General features: G+C 42.0%; 1 protein-coding gene and 1 long non-coding RNA gene across 2 annotated transcripts; both read left to right on the forward strand.

Moving 5' to 3' along the window:
* The first annotated feature begins 4,730 nt into the window (after positions 1–4,730).
* LOC148112706 (uncharacterized) lies at positions 4,731–6,644 on the forward strand. The gene has a single exon (XM_087874946.1). It carries the CDS (start codon positions 4,825–4,827, stop codon positions 6,271–6,273), a length of 1,449 nt encoding a protein of 482 aa, XP_087731072.1. The 5' UTR covers positions 4,731–4,824; the 3' UTR covers positions 6,274–6,644.
* Positions 6,645–15,399: 8,755 nt separating this feature from the next.
* On the forward strand, positions 15,400–18,702 carry LOC148112707 (uncharacterized). Its single transcript, XR_015729061.1, has 3 exons — positions 15,400–15,764; positions 16,946–17,110; positions 18,360–18,702. It is a non-coding gene; the product is annotated as an uncharacterized LOC148112707 (long non-coding RNA).
* The last annotated feature ends 200 nt before the right edge of the window (positions 18,703–18,902 follow it).

Raw genomic sequence — 18,902 nt, forward strand, 5'->3', positions numbered from 1 at the left:
ACTGTTTTTTTCTCTTTGTGTAAAGACAGATGCAAAAAAGCGAGTTAAGTGTAGGGTTATTACAATGTTCATCTGTATGGTTTTTGGAACTGCAGTTACACGAAATTGCAAACATAAGCAATTCTCATCTTTGAGCAGTGTTTCTAGCATGTACAAGGACACAGGGTGAAACAATGTATAACCTGTAACATTTGCCGCTTTCAGTGTATCTTGTGTAACTATCATTGTGTGTGAATACATGCATTTTCTCATGAAAACCAATGATGTAATTACTAACCAATTATTGTGCCTTGGAGATTTGTTAACCAATAATAAAGTAACATGCATAGTAGGTGAGAACTGAGAAACTTAGAAACTATATAAACTATGTCTGATGCTCAATAAAGTTGCTGTTGATTCTACTCTCAACTCTGCTATCCGTGGATGTTTTCCTTTCATACATCACACACATCTTCAGCCTCCGGGAAACGAATGCTACATTTGGCGCCCGGAACAGGGACCCATATTTCGTCCGGCAAGGACAAGCGCGCTGTTTCGATCTTATCTCTTATAAGATTTTTGTAAGTATGGGCTCTTCGATTTCTCAAGAACAAAGGAAGCATGTTGATGATTTACTTTATCTTCTTAAAAAGTCTGAACTTTCTGTTTCACAGAAGGCTCTTTATCGGCTGGTACGAGAAATTGCCTTAACCTGTTCTTTCTATCCTGATAGGGGTTCTTTGAAATTGTCAGATTGGGATAAGGTTGGCAAGGTTTTGCATTCTAATACAAGCTTAAAGGTAGATATTTTGCATGCTTGGCATCTATGTAGACATGCTATAGTAATGTTTGGTAGGAAGGAAGAGGAGTTTTCTTCTCCTTTAACACCTCCTTCTGAAGTTTTGATTTCTGATTCTAAAATACCTCCTTCTGACACTCTGCCTGAAAAGGAAGCTTTGACTTCTGACTCTAAAGAAGCTTTGTCTTCTGATTCTAAAGCTGAAGTTTCTAAATCTGAAGTATTTCCTTCTGCTTCTTCTGATAAAGCTGAAGTTTCTATAACTTCTGATTCTAAAGCTGAAGTTTCTAAATCTAAAGTATTTTCTTCTGCTCCTTCTAATATAGTAATACCTTCTGCTCCTTCTGACACTGAAATATCTTCTGCTCCTACTGACACTAAAATACCTTCTGCTACTACTGATCTTGAAAAGATTTTGAAGCCTCTTTCTGAGATTTTAAAACCTCTTTGTGAGATTTTGAGACCTCCTTCTGAGATTCTAAAACCTCCTTCTGATTCTTCTGTTTCTTCTGCTATTGAACAAAAGAATTTAAAATCTTCTTCTATTTCTTCTGACATTGAACAGAAACTTTCTAACATTGAATTGAAACTTCCTCCTTCTAATAATGTTCTAAAGTCTCCTTTTCAAAAGATGGTTGAAAGATGTAAGGCAGATGTTGCTATATCTGGGGAAGAGTTAGCTGAATTGATGTCAGTATGTCCAGTGCAATATCAACCAGGACCACAAGATGGACAACAGATTGCAGAATGGGAAGGTTTGCCATTTCAAATTTTGCGAGAATTGAAGAAGGCTATTTCTGCTTATGGAATTACGTAAATCTTCTCCCCCTTCCTCCTCCTCCCTCTCTTGTGCCTCCTCAGCCACAACAGGTAGTGCTGGGATCGATCTAATTACTCAAGAAGACTTGGATTTTAAATTTCCTTTAGAAGTTAAACTTGTTTCTTCTCAATACACTGGTCCTCTCCCTTCTGGATTAGTTGGTATTATTTTACCTCGCTCTTCTGCTCATAAAATAGGATGTTTTGTAGTTCCAGGAGTTATTGATTCTGATTACACTGGAGTCATTCTTATGCAAATTTGGGTTAATATTCCACAATTTCTTCCTAAAGGATCTTCTGTTGCACAACTTCTTTTTCTTCCTTACAAGGTACCTAATCCAGGTACTGGACAACGTGGTAATTCTGGATTTGGTTCAACTCTTAATTCTATAGGACTTCTTCAGTCTATTAATTCTTTTAGACCACTTCTTACTTTATATCTTAATAAACAACCTTTTCAAGGTCTACTGGATACAGGTGCCGATGTTACTGTCATCTCCCTTTTACAGTGGCCTGTGCAATGGCCTAAACGTGATGTTCATTCCTTGTGGGGCATTGGTGGGTCTACAACTGCTTGGCAAAGCATTCATCCTATAGTCATCACAACTTCTGCTGGTAAGTCTGTCTCTTTACATCCTTACATTTTAGATATTCATACTAACATCTGGGGCAGGGATCTTCTTTCTCTTCTTAATGCTCATTTGATTCTAGATGATGGCACTTCCTCTTAAATGGCTTTGTTCTACACCTGTTTGGATTGAGCAATGGCCTTTATCTTCTGAAAAATTGATTGCTCTTCATTCTTTGGTACAGGAACAATTGACTGCTGGTCACATTGAACCTTCCACTAGTCCATGGAACACTCCTGTGTTTGTTATAAAAAAGAAAAGTGGCAAATGGCGCTTTTATTCAACCAATGGGGCCTTTGCAATGTGGCCTACCTAATCCTAATTTAATCCCACAATCTTATAAATTGTTAGTAGTAGATTTGAAAGATTGTTTTTTCACCATTCCTTTACAGTCACAGGATAAAGAAAAATTTGCTTTCACTGTACCTGTTTTAAATAATAGTCAACCTACACAACGATATCATTGGTCTGTTCTACCACAAGGTATGCTTAATTCTCCTACTATTTGTCAATATTTTGTGGATCAAGCTTTGCAACCTTTTCGTGCTCAATTTCCTTCTTTTCTAGTTTATCACTACATGGATGATATTTTAATAGCAGGTCCTGATTTTGATAAAGAACAAGTGCTACAAGCATTGACTACCATTGTAGCCAGCAGAGGGCTCTACATCGCTCCTGAAAAAATACAACGTACTGAACCTTATTCGTATTTGGGATTTAAAGTTTTACAATCTTCTTCCATTCCTATCTTACCTGAACTTAAAGTGCAATCTTCATATACTTTGGTCCAATGGCAAAAACTTTTAGGTACAATTAATTGGGCTCGTCCATATTTTCAAATTTCTACAGGAGAAATGTTACCTCTCTTTTCCTTGTTAAAAGGTTCTAAGCATCCTAACGATATGGTTTCTCTTACTGCTTTGCAAAAGAAATGTCTTCAAAACATTCTAAATAAACTTAAACTGAGATATGTTGATAGAATTGTCTCTATAGCTACTAAATTATGGTTAGCAATTCTTCCTACTTCACCTTTACCTACTGGTTGTCTTTATTCTCCTTTTACTGAAAAAACGATTCATATTCATGAATGGTTGAATTTGTCTGCTTCTCCTCCTAGAAATATTTTTCCTTATCAACAAGCCTTAGAAGAATTGATCATGAAAGCACGACAAAGATCTTTGCAATTAATAGGTCATGATTTGGATGGTATTGCTTTCACTCGTACTAAACTTGAACATGAACATTTAATGACTGTTTCTGATTCATATCAAATTGCTTTTTCTCAATATCTTGGTGATATTCAATATTCTTTACCTAAAGATCCTAGAATAGTTATTACAAATACATTAAATTTTTCATTTTCTTCTATTTTTACTCGTTCTCCACTTCCTGAAGCTTTAACAGTGTTCACAGATGGATCACCTACTCGTGGTGTTGTGGTTTGGACGGATGGTCAACAATGGTTTTCTAAATTTACTTCTACTCAGACATCTGCCCAACGTTCTGAGTTGGCAGCTGTTATTTTGGCTTTGAGATTGTTTTCTGATCAGCCTATTAACTTAATTGTTGATACAAAATATGTCTTTCTTGCAATGCAATCTCTTCCTTATGCATATTGTTCTGTTTCTCTTGATGTTAATCTTTTGTCTTTATTTTTATCTTTAAAACATATTTTGGAAGAACGTGTCTTTCCTTTATATGTTGAGCACATTAGGAGCCATACTCCTTTTCAAAATTCTTTGACTGAAGGAAACAGACAAGCTGATGAAACTCTAAAAGATGTCACAATTCTTTTTTCTGATCCTGTTGCTAGTCATTCATATTTTCATCAAAATGCTAAATCTTTGGCTAAACAATTTTCTGTTCCTATCTCCCAGGCTCGTGATATTGTTCGGGGATGTACTTCTTGTCAACAATTTGCAGTTCCTTTTCCTATGGGAGTAAATCCTCGAGGAACAAAAGCCAACCAAATTTGGCAAATGGATGTCACACAATTTGCTACTTTTAAACCATACACATATTTACATGCAACCATTGACACATATTCTCATTTTTTATGGGTTACTGCTTCTAGACATGAACGCACTTCTGATGCAGTGTCTCATTGTCTTTCTGCTTTTTCTGTCATGGGAAGACCAAGTCAACTGAAAACTGACAATGGTCCAGCATATACTAGTAAGGAATTTACTTCTTTCTGTCAACAATGGAACATTCAATTGATACATGGAATTCCTTACAATTCCCAAGGGCAAGCTATCATTGAGCGAGCTCATCGTACATTCAAAGCTACATTGACTAAATTAATAAAAACTGAATCTGGTCCATTCCATTTGCGAAAGATTCAAAATTTGATCTCTATTGCTTTGTATGCATGGAATTACTTAACATTTTTAGATTCCTTTTCAGAAATTCCAGTCAATTTACATTTTCATATTCAGGATCCTGTTTCACGACCTTTGGTACTCTATCGTCAACTTCCTGATCCGGCCTGGCGTGGACCTACAAAACTTATAACCTGGGGTCGTGGTTACGCTGCAATTGAAGATCTGCAAACGAAAAAAGCTGTGTGGATTCCAGGCCGATGTGTTCGTCCTTATCATGGAAAAACAAATGAAAACTCTCAAGTCACAACATCCTCCACTCTTGATTTGGGACCAATTTGAAGTTCAACAACGATTCAACAAGTCCTTTCTTATGTGCTGTTTTTTCTTTTGTTTTCTATCTCTATTCTCTCCTAATACTGAAGCAATTATTGATTTTCCCCTTAGTCCTAATCTTTGGATTCGTCATGCCCAATATATGTTTTTGATTCATGGTAATAATGTAACTTTATATTATGAACCTCCTATGGCTTTTGGTCAAGTTGCATTTATTCCTAATTTAGTTAAGTCTTCTGCTTTTATTGTTTCGCAACTTCAGCATATTTCTTCTTCTTGGTTATTTTCTACTCCTCCATATGAATTGAATTTAGTTAAATGGAAGTATCTTCGTATTAATCAATTTACTAGAGGTTTATGTTTTTGTTGCTATGCTCGTCATAATTGGTTTTATAAATGGTCTGATTATTCAAAAGCTAAACGTATTTTAGATAAAGTAGGGAATTATAGTTATTGTACTCAGAAATATTGGTTATGGGGTAATATTAATGGAACATCACAAGGTCATAATATTATACCTGATATGTATCCAAATGATTTTCCTATTTTTCAAGTCACTGATGTCTCTGATATGGGATTAAGTGGATCAATCTGTGCTGGATGGCAATTAAAAGATCCTGCTATGTGGTTTTTCTTTGATAAATATGCAACAAATGTACACCCTCAAAACTATCAATGTGCTGCAATTGGATATTTGTCTTTACCTGTACAAATAGGTGTTTCTGATAGATTGTCAACTCGAAGGAGACGTGCAGTTATGGGATCAACATGTTCTGATGAAGTTATTATTGATACCCAACTTTCTTCATTGCCTACTTTTGGACGTGCTTTAGCTGGAGCCATAACTGGAACTATTACTTTGGGATCATATCCAGGAATAATAGCTCAAGAAAATAGACATTCTATTCTGGGATTAACATGTCGATTGGAGAAATCTATTAACGCTACTGCTGCCATTGTTCGAGATTTGCAAAATGAAATTGAAGAACTAAATCAAGATTTGATTCAACAACGTTTTGCCATAGACTATTTGTTAGCTCGTCAAGGTGGATTTTGTACCTTGGTTGGTCAACGTGCTTGTGCTGTGCATTTTCATTCACTTAATAAGACTATTGAAGATGAATTAGCTAATTTACAAGCTGATATAAAGAATAATGTACATGTGGAATTTTCTCCTTTTGCTTGGTTAACTGATTGGTTACCTGATCTTGCTTGGTTAAAACAATTGTTTTTCTATGGTGTAATTGTACTTGCATTACTTATACTTTTTTGTTGTTGTCTGCAATGTATTCCTACATTTTTTGCAATGTTTCGTAAGTCACCTCAACCTACTTTAAATGTGATTCAATTGCGTACTCTTGATAAATTTCGTTTTCCTTCATTGAAATAAAAAGCGAGGAAATGTAGGGTTATTACAATGTTCATCTGTATGGTTTTTGGAACTGCAGTTACACGAAATTGCAAACATAAGCAATTCTCATCTTTGAGCAGTGTTTCTAGCATGTACAAGGACACAGGGTGAAACAATGTATAACCTGTAACATTTGCCGCTTTCAGTGTATCTTGTGTAACTATCATTGTGTGTGAATACATGCATTTTCTCATGAAAACCAATGATGTAATTACTAACCAATTATTGTGCCTTGGAGATTTGTTAACCAATAATAAAGTAACATGCATAGTAGGTGAGAACTGAGAAACTTAGAAACTATATAAACTATGTCTGATGCTCAATAAAGTTGCTGTTGATTCTACTCTCAACTCTGCTATCCGTGGATGTTTTCCTTTCATACATCACACACATCTTCAGCCTCCGGGAAACGAATGCTACATTAAGTAGTTCTGCTTTCTCCCTGTTGCTTGTCACTTTCTTGCCACTTTCTCCCAGCAATGGACCAAGTGTTTCCTTGGCTTTTTTCTTGTTTTTAACAAGCTTTTTTTATTATTATTTTTTACTTTTGTCGCAAGCCTTTGTTCATTGTGAGCCTTAGCTTTCCTCACATCATCTTCACAGGCTCGGTCTATTTGCTGATATTCTACCTTAGTTATTTGCCCCTCGTTCCACTTTTTACACTTGTCCTTTTTGTCTTTCAATTTGTCAGAGAGTTCTTTATGCAGCCATGCTGGTTTCCTTTGAGAGCTGTTATTTTTCTTCTTCATTGTATTGTGCTAGACTGGGCTTTTATAATCTCACTTTTCAAAATTTCCCAAGCTTCTTGAGTTGTTTTCTCCTTGAGGATTTTCATCCATGGAATCCTTCCAAGCTCTATCTAAGTTTATTGAAATTGGCTCTCTTAAAGTCCAAGACTCTAGTTTGACTTTGTTCTACTACTTGTGCTTGCATAATGTTGAATTCCAATACTGCATGATCACTTGCCTCCAAGGTGCCTGTAGCTTCAACACCTTCTATCATTTCATCTCTGTTAGTGAGAATTAAGTCCAATATGGCTGATCCCCTTGTTCCCTTCTCTACTTTTTGGGAAAGAAAGGTATTTGCTAGGATTGTTAGGAACCTGTTGGATCTTCCACTAGGTGCAGAGTTTGTCTCCCAGTTGATGTCAAGGTAGTTAAAATCCCCCATTACTATTGTAATCTGCTTCCTACTATACCTTAGTTAGCTGACTAGCAAAAAGTTCATCCATTTCCACTGTTTGGTTAGGTGGCCTATAGTATAGATCTATAGCAATGTCATGCTTTTCCCATTCATTCATTCATTCATTCATTCATCTTCCTTCCTTCCTTCCTTCCTTCCTTCCTTCCTTCCTTCCTTCCTTCCTTCCTTCTCATTCCCATATCCATCCATCCTTCCTTCCTCCTTCCCTCCCCCTCTCTCCCTCCCTCCCTCCTTTGCTTCCTCCCTCTTTCCTTAACTTCCTCCCTCCCTCCCTGCCTCCCTCCCTCCCTCAGGGCGATGTCCACAGTACTCCTTCCAGCTGTTTAGATTAGGCTAAAAAGCGGCTGAGACCCAGACCTCTTCACCCCAAAAGAGAAGAGTTGGTACATAAAGTGGCCTCTTGAACCAGAAACTCTTAATCCTAGTGTTCTCATCATTTTACCTACCTGATGACAATAAAGGCTGCTATTATTATTATTATTATTATTATTATTATTATTATTATTATTATTAACTTTATTATTAACTTTATTCATTAAACATGAAACTCAGTCAACTAAACATTCAAAAATGCATCACAAATACCATTGACTGGTGCTAATGGTTGATATGGGTTGCTGCCAGCGTCCTAGGTATCAACCAAGTGCCCTGATGACAGTGAGTATCACTGTTACATGTTTCATCCATAATCGCATAGTTTTGATGGCCAGGTCACGATATTTCGTGATTTTTCCCAGTTCTTTTTCTTCAACTCTGGCATCTCCTGGTACCACGATGTCAATAAATTGTATGTTTTGGTTTTTGACAACTGTGAAAACCAAAGTTCTGTCCCCGTCTCACACACGCACACCAGCAGTCAACCAAGAGTTAAAATAAACCTGCAGACAATAATTTCCTTTGATAACAGAATTGGCAGCAACCCAGTAGCTGCTTGCCAAAATCTTTACTCACAAAAGGAGATTTTCCTCCTCCGTCAGATAAACCAAAATAAGTTCACAAAGCCAAAGAATTGGCAAGTCCAGTCCATAATAAATCCAAGGAAGGCATATAACGAAGTTCCAGAAACACAGTATGACTTGCTAGCTGTTCAGTTTTGTCCGCCACAAAGCCTGAATGGCCACCACACCCCCTTTTATCCCCTGTGGGATGTGGTCCAGTGACTCGGCTTAATCTCTGGCACGCCTCCTTCTCTGCTACGTGCGCTTGTCTTTCCGACGCTGGCGGGGATCCAGCCAAGACTTATCTCCGTTGCTGTCTAACTGCGGCTGCTCGGAGATCCTGGCTCCTGGCCTATCTCTTCTCCTTCAGAAGACACCTGAGGCAGTGCCAGAGAGGGGGGTCCTGGAGAGGGAGGCCTTGCCAACTCCTCTCCTTCACTTTTGGAGTCTTCTCCCTCCGATAAGATGGGGTCATCTGGCATGTTGTGTTCCAAGTCACGATCCGTCTGTATTCGAAAGTCCCACAAGATATTCACCTTCTCATTTTCTATAACTTTTTCCACTTTATGTTCCCATGACTTTTTGGACACAGGTAAGTTGTATTTTTTTACATAATGATCAGTGGATTAATTTAGCAACTCAGTTGTGTCTAGGTTTGAAATCAGTTTGTGCGATTTTGCTACATTCAGATATTAAATGTGAAACAGTTTTGACTTTGTCGTTGCAAAGTCGGCAGTTTGGATTGTCGGTGCATTTTTGTATCTTCGCTTTCATGGCATTAGTTTGTAGTGCTTGTTCTTCAGCAGCGAGGATTAAACCTTCCGTTTCTTTCTTGATGGTTCCCATCTTAAACCAATGCCAATAAAGGCTAATATTATTATTATTACAGTTATTGTTATTGTTGTTGTTGTTGTTATTCCCAGTGTTCTCATCATCATCTTACCGACCTACGGGGGCCTGATGGGACGGAGGTCTTGCCTAAAAACAGGAGGTCCAGCCCAAAGTCCCACAAATACTGTAACATGCCTGGTTGAGGGTGCACTCGACTCCCGATTTTTTTGCTTCTAAGCAACATCTTTGGGCCACATAAACTCCCAAGGCCTGAAATAAAATATCACACATGAAAATAAATATTATTGTACAATGCAGGATCGACTGAGTTAACAGCCAGGCTTAACGGGTGGAACCATTGCGCTCTTTGAAAGCAACAAAGAATGATAGCATCTGTTTGGGCAAAGTATGAAAGCAGATTCCAAATGTACCAGGCAGTGAAGTGAAGACAACTTCTTTTTACAGAAATTTCGTATTTTTTTTTAAACATAAAAATTCGATGTCTATATGGACAGTGTGTTGTCTGAGTACAGTTGTTTTGGAGAAATAATATTAAAAATAACAATAATATTCACAGCATTCATGATAAAAATTAATGATAATGTAATATAACATTAATAACAATCACATAATAATAATATTTACTAATCCATTTTAATAGTTAATCATTTCCTTATGCTTTTAAGTTTTAAATTTTGGGTGTTAGTCTATTTCAGCACATTCTAAGATTTTTATAACGTTTTCATCTGTAGGGATCTCTTCATTTTTCCATTGTTGTGCAAACACAATTCTACCCCGTTTCTCCGAAAATAAGACATCCCTTGATAATAAGCCAAATCGGGCTTTTGAGCGTATGCGCTAAAATAAGCCTCCCCCTGAAAATAAGCCCTCCCCAAAAATATTTAAATGCAGAGCTGGAAATTAGGTAAGACGGCAAGAGGAGCCCATTCTTGCTCCATGTGCTCCAAAATAATAAGACCTCTCCAAAAATAAGGCCAAGCACTTATTTAGGGGTTAAAAAAAAATAAGAAAGGATCTTATTTTCAGGGAAACACGGTAGCTGCTGTTAACACATGTAAAATTAAATATGTATTTCCTTTATTATATTTTTCTGGTAGAATACTCAACAAAAATATTTCTGGCTTTAGATCTATGTGTTGCTTTACTATTTTTTCTAACCATGTCTGTATTTTTGTCCAATTTTTTTTTGCCTTTGGGCGTGTCCACCACATGTGAGAGTACGAACCCGATGTCTGATTACATTTTCAACATTTAGCAGACATATCCTTAAACATCTTTGCCAATTTTGCTGGTGGAAAATGCTACCTATAAAACATTTTAATTAAATTTTCTTTTTATGCAGTTGACATTGTTAATTTATAATTCCTAGCCCATAATTTCTGCCATTTAGCTAACTCTACAGTATAACTACATTTTTTGGCCCATACTATCATTGTTTCCCTTACCTGCTCTTCTTCCATTTTAATGCTCAATAGGTAGTTATAATTTTTTAAAATTAGTTTTTTAATTGTCCCAGTTAACATCTGATCCAGTTCTGATAGTTCTTTATAAAAACCATACATTTTAGCATCTTTCACATATCTTGATTGTATTTGCATATGTGGCCACCCTGCCAAATCAATCCCTTGACTATTCAGTTCTTGCTTAGTTTTAAGTTCCTCTTTTTCATTCAAAATGTCATTATATCAGTCATTACTGGACAATCTCTTAAATATGAGCCAACAGTGTGATCCAGAGGGCAAAAAAAGCCAACACAGACCTAGACTGCATCAACAGAGAGATAGAATCAAGATCTTGTGAAGTGCTAATATCACATTACAAAACTTTGTGAAGGCCACACTTGGAATTCGGAACCCCGTTTTGATCGCCATGATGTAAAAAAGATGTGGAGACTCTAGAAAGGGTGCAGAGAAGAGCAACAAAGAGGATTAGGGGGCTGGAGGATAAAACATAGGAAGAACGGTTTCTGGAATTGGGTATGGCTTGTCTAGTCAAGAGAACGACCAGGGGAGACATGCTAGCAGTGTCCAATATCTGAGGGGCTGTCACAAAGAAGAGGGGGGTCAATCTATTCTCTAAAGCATCTAAAGGCAGGACAAGAAGCCTTGGTGGTGCAGCAGACTAAAGTGCTGTTAAGTAGTACTTAGCTGCCAGCTGCCTGCAATTACTGTGAGTTCAAATCTCACCAGGCTCAAAGTTGACTCAGCCTTCCATCCTTCCGAGGTAGGTAAAATGAGGACCCGGATTGTGGGGGCAATAAGCTGACTTTGTATAAAAAAGAAGACCGCTTAGGGGGGGCCAAAAGCCCTACTAAGCAGGCATATACAAATGTATGAAGGCTATTGCTTAACGCATTGAAAGCCGCCCTGAGTCTCCGGAGAAGGGCGGCATATAAATAAATAAATAAAAAAATTCATGTATAAAGTTTCTTCCAGTAATGAAACTATTTTTGCCTAATCCAGAAAAGGTACAGCCAGTGAATGGGCAGCTCAAATCTCAGCCTGCCCAGCGAACGCTGCTCTCCTTCTGCAAGAAAACAAGGAAGCTCAGAGAGCCCCAAGGACTCCTCATGTCCACCCAGGGCTATAAATATTTTCCATTGTTGGCGCTCTGCTTAACCGATTTCCCTCTCTGAAGGATTAGCGTTCATCCAGCCACCCAGTGGAGATTTGCACGAATCTCCAAAGCGGATTTTAAATTTTCTCTCCTTTGGCTCTTATAACCTTGACGTAGCCTCCCAACCGCGGGATTCATTGTCTAGCTTGGAAATAAACAATCACCAGCCAAAACGTCCAAGAGAAAACAATGGTAATTTTATTCTTCACTTTGCACGCACAGATACAGTGGACACACCCTAAATCAGTGATGGCTAACCTTTTTCTCTTCGCGCGCATGACCCCTTTGAATAATAAAGACTAAGTTATTTTGAGTAATAAACTTTGTATAAAGTTTGTGTGTGCTGCGTTCTTTGGGGTCCGTAGCTGGGGCAGAACACTGCCCTTATTTACAAATGTCCTTTTACGGTCCTAATTCCTAAGGGTTGTCTCTAGAGTAACTATCATATCAGTAAATTCTAGTTATGGCCAGTTTCTAGCATAGCAAAGGCCTCTAATCCTACCTCCTACGTACAATTCTCAGGCTTCAGCCTAGCTCATGAGGTTAGAAACATATACAACAAATTTTCTTCACAGGCCAACATGTCTTCTTCCAATACAACTCTGTTTCCCACAAGTGGAACCGGTTGCCTCCAGAGGTTCTGAATGCTTCAACACTGGGAATTTTTAAGACAAGATTGGACAACCATTTGTCTGAAATGATATAGGATCACCTGCTTTAGCTAGGGGTTGGACTAGAAGACCTCCAAGGTCCCTTCCAACTCTGTTATTCTGAAATAATTGGAGAATTCTACTCCGTGCAAACTTCACCTGATTAAGACAACAGCTGCGACTCGTGGTAACAGCAGACAATTATGTTCAGCAAGGGCATTCAAAATATCCAAGGACATTATTAATAAGGTTTATCTCTAAAAAACGCTGGGACCCTGAATGTAACAGAATCTCGCTTTGTTGTTTTACTTATTATTATTTATTTCATGTATAAACTTTTCTCTTCTCTTCACTCTTCCCTACCCTTCCCTTCCCTTCCCTTCCATTCTAATCCTATCTTCTCTTCTCTTCTCTTCTCTTCTCTTCTCTTCTCCTCTCTTCTCCACTCCTCTTCTTTCTCTCCTCTCCTCTCCTCTCCTCTCCTCTCCTCTTCTTTTTCTCCTCTCCTCTCCTCTCCTCTCCTCTCCTCTCCTCTCCTCTCCTCTTCTCTCCTCTCCTCTTCTTTCTCTTCTCTCCTCTCCTCTCCTCTCCTCTCCTCTCCTCTCCTCTCCTCTCCTCTCCTCTCCTCTTCTTTTTCTCCTCTCCTCTCCTCTCCTCTCCTCTCCTCTCCTCTTCTTTCTCTCCTCTCCTCTCCTCTCCTCTCCTCTTCTCTCCTCTTCTTTTTCTCCTCTCCTCTCCTCTCCTCTCCTCTCCTCTCCTCTCCTCTCCTCTCCTCTCCTCTTCTCTCCTCTCCTCTTCTTTCTCTCCTCTCCTCTCCTCTCCTCTCCTCTCCTCTCCTCTCCTCTCCTCTCCTCTTCTTTTTCTCCTCTCCTCTCCTCTCCTCTCCTCTCCTCTCCTCTTCTTTCTCTCCTCTCCTCTCCTCTCCTCTCCTCTCCTCTCCTCTCCTCTTCTCTCCTCTTCTTTTTCTCCTCTCCTCTCCTCTCCTCTCCTCTCCTCTCCTCTCCTCTCCTCTCCTCTCCTCTCCTCTCCTCTTGTGGTTGGAAGTCCAGGGAGCTCAGCCCCAGAGACGAGAGAGGCCCCCAGTCTCCTGACCTTCCAGGAGTGCATGGAGACTCAACTCTGCCAGCTGGTCTGGGGGTCCAAGGGGTCCCAGAAGCCAGGGGGTGGTTGGTGGGCCGAAGGAGCTTCCTCTGCCTTTCAACTCTGCAATTAATGGACCCTTTTCACTTTTTTTAAAAAAAAATGGTTTTTTTCAAAAACCTTTGTTTTCAACTGCAGCTTTTATATCACTGTAGTGTTTTACCTAAACTACTCGGGCACCGCCAGCGATGATGGGCAGTACAGAAATTTTTCAAAAAAATATAATCTATACAGGTAGTCCTCGACGTACGACCACAACTGAGCCCGAAATTTTTATTGCTAAGCGAGACATTTGTTAAGTGAGTTTTGCCCCATTTTATGACCTTTCTGGCCACAGTCGTTAAGGGAGTCACTGCAGTTCCTCAATTAGTAACAGGGTTAAGTGAATCGGGCTTCCCCCATTGAATTTGCTTGTCAGAAGGTCGCAAAATGGGAGCATGTGAACTCCTGGGACACTGCGACGGTCATAAATGTGAATCAGTTGCCAAACGTCTGAATTTGAGCGTGGCGATGCCGCAACGGTCGTAAGTGTGAAAAGCGGTCACAAGTTGTTTTTTTCAGTGCCATTGTAGCTTTGATCCCTCACTAAACAAACTGTTCTAAGCCAAGAGCTCCATGTAATGTAATGTAACGTAATGTAATGTAATGTAATGTAATGTAATGTAATGTAATGTAATGTAATGTAATGTAATGTCAATAAAAGAAATTAAAAACAAAAGAAGACTGAGTGGCAGGCTTGACCAATCAAAGAATAAAGCTGATCCCCCTTAATCTTGGCTAGGCTCTTTGGAGATCCAGCGGGTTGAGAGACACCATCCCATTGGCTCATTCCATAGGGGCTCCCTGGCTTTGCTCCCCATGATATCAGGAATTTTACCAAGGCGGTTGTCAAGGGGACCCTCCGTATCCCATCCCCATTATCTTGGGGAGTAAGAGGCCCCTTGGGTCCTGACATGAGCTGTCCCCCATGAGAACATAATGCTGTGATGTCATGGCCCCTGGGGGAAGCTATATAAAGGCAGAAGGGAGGAGGGAGGAGCTGTGGCGAGTTCAGGAGAGGAGGTTGGAGGAGTGTTGAGTTGCGTTACGTTGAGAGTTGAGTGAAGAGAGCGGAGTGGAGGAGGAGGAGCAGAGGAGGAGGAGGAGGCGTGTATAAGATCGGTGCGGAGGAGGAGGAGTGGAGGAGGAGGCGTGTATAAGATCGGAGTGGAGGAGGAGGAGTGGAGGAAGAGGAGGAGTGCAGAAGATCGGAGTGGAGCAGGAGCGGAGGAGGAGGAGGAGTGTATAAGATCGGAGTGGAGGAGGAGGAGGAGTGTATAAGATCGGAGTGGAGGAGGAGGAGTGGAGGAGGAGGAGGAGGAGTGTATAAGATCAGAGTGGAGGAGGAGGAGTGGAGGAAGAGGAGGAGTGCAGAAGATCGGAGTGGAGGAGGAGTCGTGGAGGAGGAGGAGGAGTATATAAGATCGGAGTGGAGGAGGAGGAGTGTATAAGATCGGAGTGGAGGAGGAGGAGTGGAGGAGGAGGAGGAGTGTATAAGATCGGAGTGGAGGAGGAGGAGTGGAGGAGGAGGAGGAGGAGTGATCGTTGTGGAGGAGGAGAAGCGGAGGACGAGGCGTGGATCTGCTTCCAGATCTTCAGGGCAGGATGAGCCACCTGAGAAGGTTGCGGTTCCTAAAGAGGATGGACAGCAAGGAGTCCTATCCAGAGACCAGTCGTGACGTGCCATGGTCTTGGTGGGACAACCAGGAAGTCCCTTTCCCTCCTTCCTGCCCTTCCAGTTCCCATCCCTCGGCCACTCAACGAATCAGGCAGGTCTTGCCTCTCCTTATGAACTCTTCCCCAGCGCCAACAGAGGTCAGGAAGAAGGTTCAGTCCCCAGCGGTGGTGCTGCCCGATTTGGGACACAGAAGAACTGCCAGGACTCCCCCAGAGGCTCCTCGGGTGGAGATCAAGCATGGCATGAAAAAGCCCACTCCCTTGCCAAGGCTGAACGAGAGGGGAAAGGCCCAGAGCACCAACCTAGCCGAAGGGAGAAGATGTTCTCCAGACGCCGTTCTGCCTGTCCATCCAGGTATATACGCTAGAGAATGGTCTACCTATGGAACCAGCCTTGTCCTATCCCACCAGCCCATCTCACACTATCAATCAGTCAATCAATCAATCAGCATAGAGCCGGAAGGGACTTTGGAGGTCTTCTAGTCCAACCCCTTGCTCAAGAGAGAGATCCTATACCATATCAGACAAGTGAACGTCCAGTCTCTTTTTAGAAACCTTCACTGTTGGAGCCCTCACCACTTCTGGTGGCAAGCAGTTCCACAGGTTGATTGTTCTCACTCTTAGGAAGTTTCCCCTGAATTCCAGGTTGCTTCTCTCCCTGAGGAGCTTCCATCTGTGGTTTCTCCTCCTGCCTTCTGGTTCTTTGGAAAAGAAGTTGACCGCCCTCCTCTTTGGGGCAGCCCCTCAAATACTGGAAGACTGCGATCCTGTCCTCCCTAATTCTTCTCTTCTCTAGACTGGCCACACCCAGTTCCTGCACCCGTTCTTCCTCAGGCGGGGAAGTTATGGCGCAGACCACCTCAGCCAAAGGATTCCGACTGGCGGGGTCTAGGAAGAGGGTCCTCTCTACCACTGCCACTGTATTAGGGAACGAGGGGAGGAAAGACCCCTCTCTCTTGGCCTTTTTCAAAGGGGGCGAAACCTGGCTGTGCAGCCTTGGGCAGCAGACACAAAGGTGCATCCAATTCTGGGGCTGGCTGGTACCTCAAGAGCCCCCCCCTATTCACCAATATTGAACGATCATTGATATATATATTATATGTATCTTAGGTGTATCTTATCTTACTACATTATATCATGTACCATATATAGCTGTGATGGTGAACCTATGGCAGGTGTACCACAGGTGGCACACGAGGGTTGCACTAGCTCCGGCCAGCTGATTTCTGGGCCTTCTGGGCTCACCGGAAGATGGGAAACGGGCCGTTTCCAGCCTCCGGAGGGCCTCTGGGGGGGGGAAGCCATTTTCTCCCTCCCCATGCTCCAAGAAAGCCTCTGGAGCCTGGGGAGAACGAAAAACAGGCCAACCATGCCTTCGCGAGCCATAAGCGGGGGGAGCATGGGGGGGTCGTGGCCGCATGCGTGGGGGGAGGGGCGCATTGAATTATGGGTGTGGGCATGCGTGACATGTTTGACCCCTCCCTCCCGCTCCACCTGGTCATCCTCTACGCACACTTTTTTTCTCTTCGCTTTGAGATGGCTCTTCCCGTCAAATTGCCCATCAACCTCAGTCTCCCCAACGAAGGCTTCCAAAAGTTGTGGGAAAGGAAGAAGCCACTAAGAAGCAGATCTGTAAAAGAAGACTTGGACTTGCTGGACGAGAGAGAAATATTACAAAAACTGGACCATCTTCGTAAACAGGTTGGTTTGGGTTGCGGTGGGCCCGGGAGGTCCACCGTGGAGAGGTTGCAGAAGCCAGGGCTGCCTCGGTGGAGATGATTTATCCCAAAAGTAGACAAATGTGGTTATCGAGAATCTGCTGAACTATGGAGCTCATGGTTTTCCCTGAGCTCGGTTGTTTACCTGCAGACATTTCACGACCCAACTAGGTAGCTTCATCAGTGCTGGTGAGTGTGAGGTTTGCTTTGCTCCATGCTTATTCAGGAGAAGCTACGGTGTATAAACAGAGAGCGAACATCACGTCCTTCTAGTACTGAATAAGTTCATTTGCTGAGCTCCAGTTGGTTCTTCACTTACAACCTCAACTGCGCCCAAATTTTAGCTTTCTGAGCAGGACATTTTGTAAACGACTTTTGCCCCCATTTTCCTGCCACAGCTGCTCAGCGAATCCCTGCAGATGTTTAGTTCGTAAGACGGTTCTTACCGTAAGTGAATCTGGATCCTGTGGTAACTTTGTGTGTCAGAAAGTTGCAACGGGGATCAGCTGGCTTTCATGCCTAAGGTGGAACTAGAACTCACCTTCCTGGTGATTGGCCCAAAGTCACCCAGCTGGCTCTCATGCCTAAGGCAGAACTAGAACTCACCATCGCCTGGTGATTTCCCCAAAGTCACCCAGCTGGCTCTCATGCCTAAGGCAGAACTAGAACTCACCATTGCCTGGTGATTTCCCCAAAGTCACCCAGCTGGCTCTCATGCCTAAGGCAGAACTAGAACTCACCATCGCCTGGTGATTTCCCCAAAGTCACCCAGCTGGCTCTCATGCCTAAGGCGGAACTAGAACTCACCATCTCCTGGTGATTGGCCCATAGTCACCCAGCTGGCTCTCATGCCTAAGGCGGAACTAGAACTCCCCTTCCTGGTGATTGGCCCAAAGTTACCTAGCTGGCTTTCATGCCAAAGGCGAGACTAGAAATCACCAGCTCCCTGTTTGTGGCCTGATGCCTGATGCCTGATGTCTGATGAGACTAAACTGACTAGAGGGATTCTTCTTGGGTTTTTGCTCTCTCAGGAACAGCAGAGGTTCCGTGCCACCATGAGGACTAGAAACCTTGCTGATTGGTGGGTTTGAGGATTAGAAATGGCAGTTTGTGGAAAAAGGAAGTTATGGTGTCACTTGAGAGCGGGGAGATGGCAGGGCAAAATAGAAATGCATTTATATGTTCAGAAGTCATTTCGTTATCCTCTTTCTTTCCCTTTTCTTTCTTATTAGGAGTCAGTTGCTCTCCAAAGCCATCAACAGCATATTCTTGGAAACCAAGGAAGGACATCGCCCTCCCTCCCTAACCCTAACCCAAGCCCTAGCCCAGGGGTGAAATCCAGCAGGTTCTAACAGGTTCTGGAGAACCTGTAGCGGAAATTATGAGTAGTTTGGAAAACTGGCAAATATCACCTCTGGCTGGCCCCAGAGTGGGGTGGGAATGGAGATTTTGCAATTTCCTTCCCCCAGGAGAGGAGGGAATGGAGATTTTGCAGTATCCTTCCCCTGGAGTGGGTTGGGAATGGAGATTTTACAGTATCCTTCCCCTGCCATGCCCACCAAGCCACGCCCACAGAACCGGTAGGGAAAAAGTTTGGATTTCACCCCTGCCCTAGCTCCTAACCCTAACCCTAACCCTAACCCTAACCCTAACCCTTCCTTCCTTCCTTCCTCCCTCCCTCCCTCCCTCCCTCCTTCCTTCCCCAACCTCCCTTCCCTCCCACCTTCCTTCCTTCTTAACTTCCTTCTTCCCTTCTTTCCTTCCTTCCTTCTCTC

The sequence above is a fragment of the Pantherophis guttatus genome, chromosome 8 (assembly GCF_059756535.1).
Source record: "Pantherophis guttatus breed Tessera chromosome 8, ASM5975653v1, whole genome shotgun sequence".
Lineage (NCBI taxonomy): Eukaryota > Metazoa > Chordata > Lepidosauria > Squamata > Colubridae > Pantherophis > Pantherophis guttatus.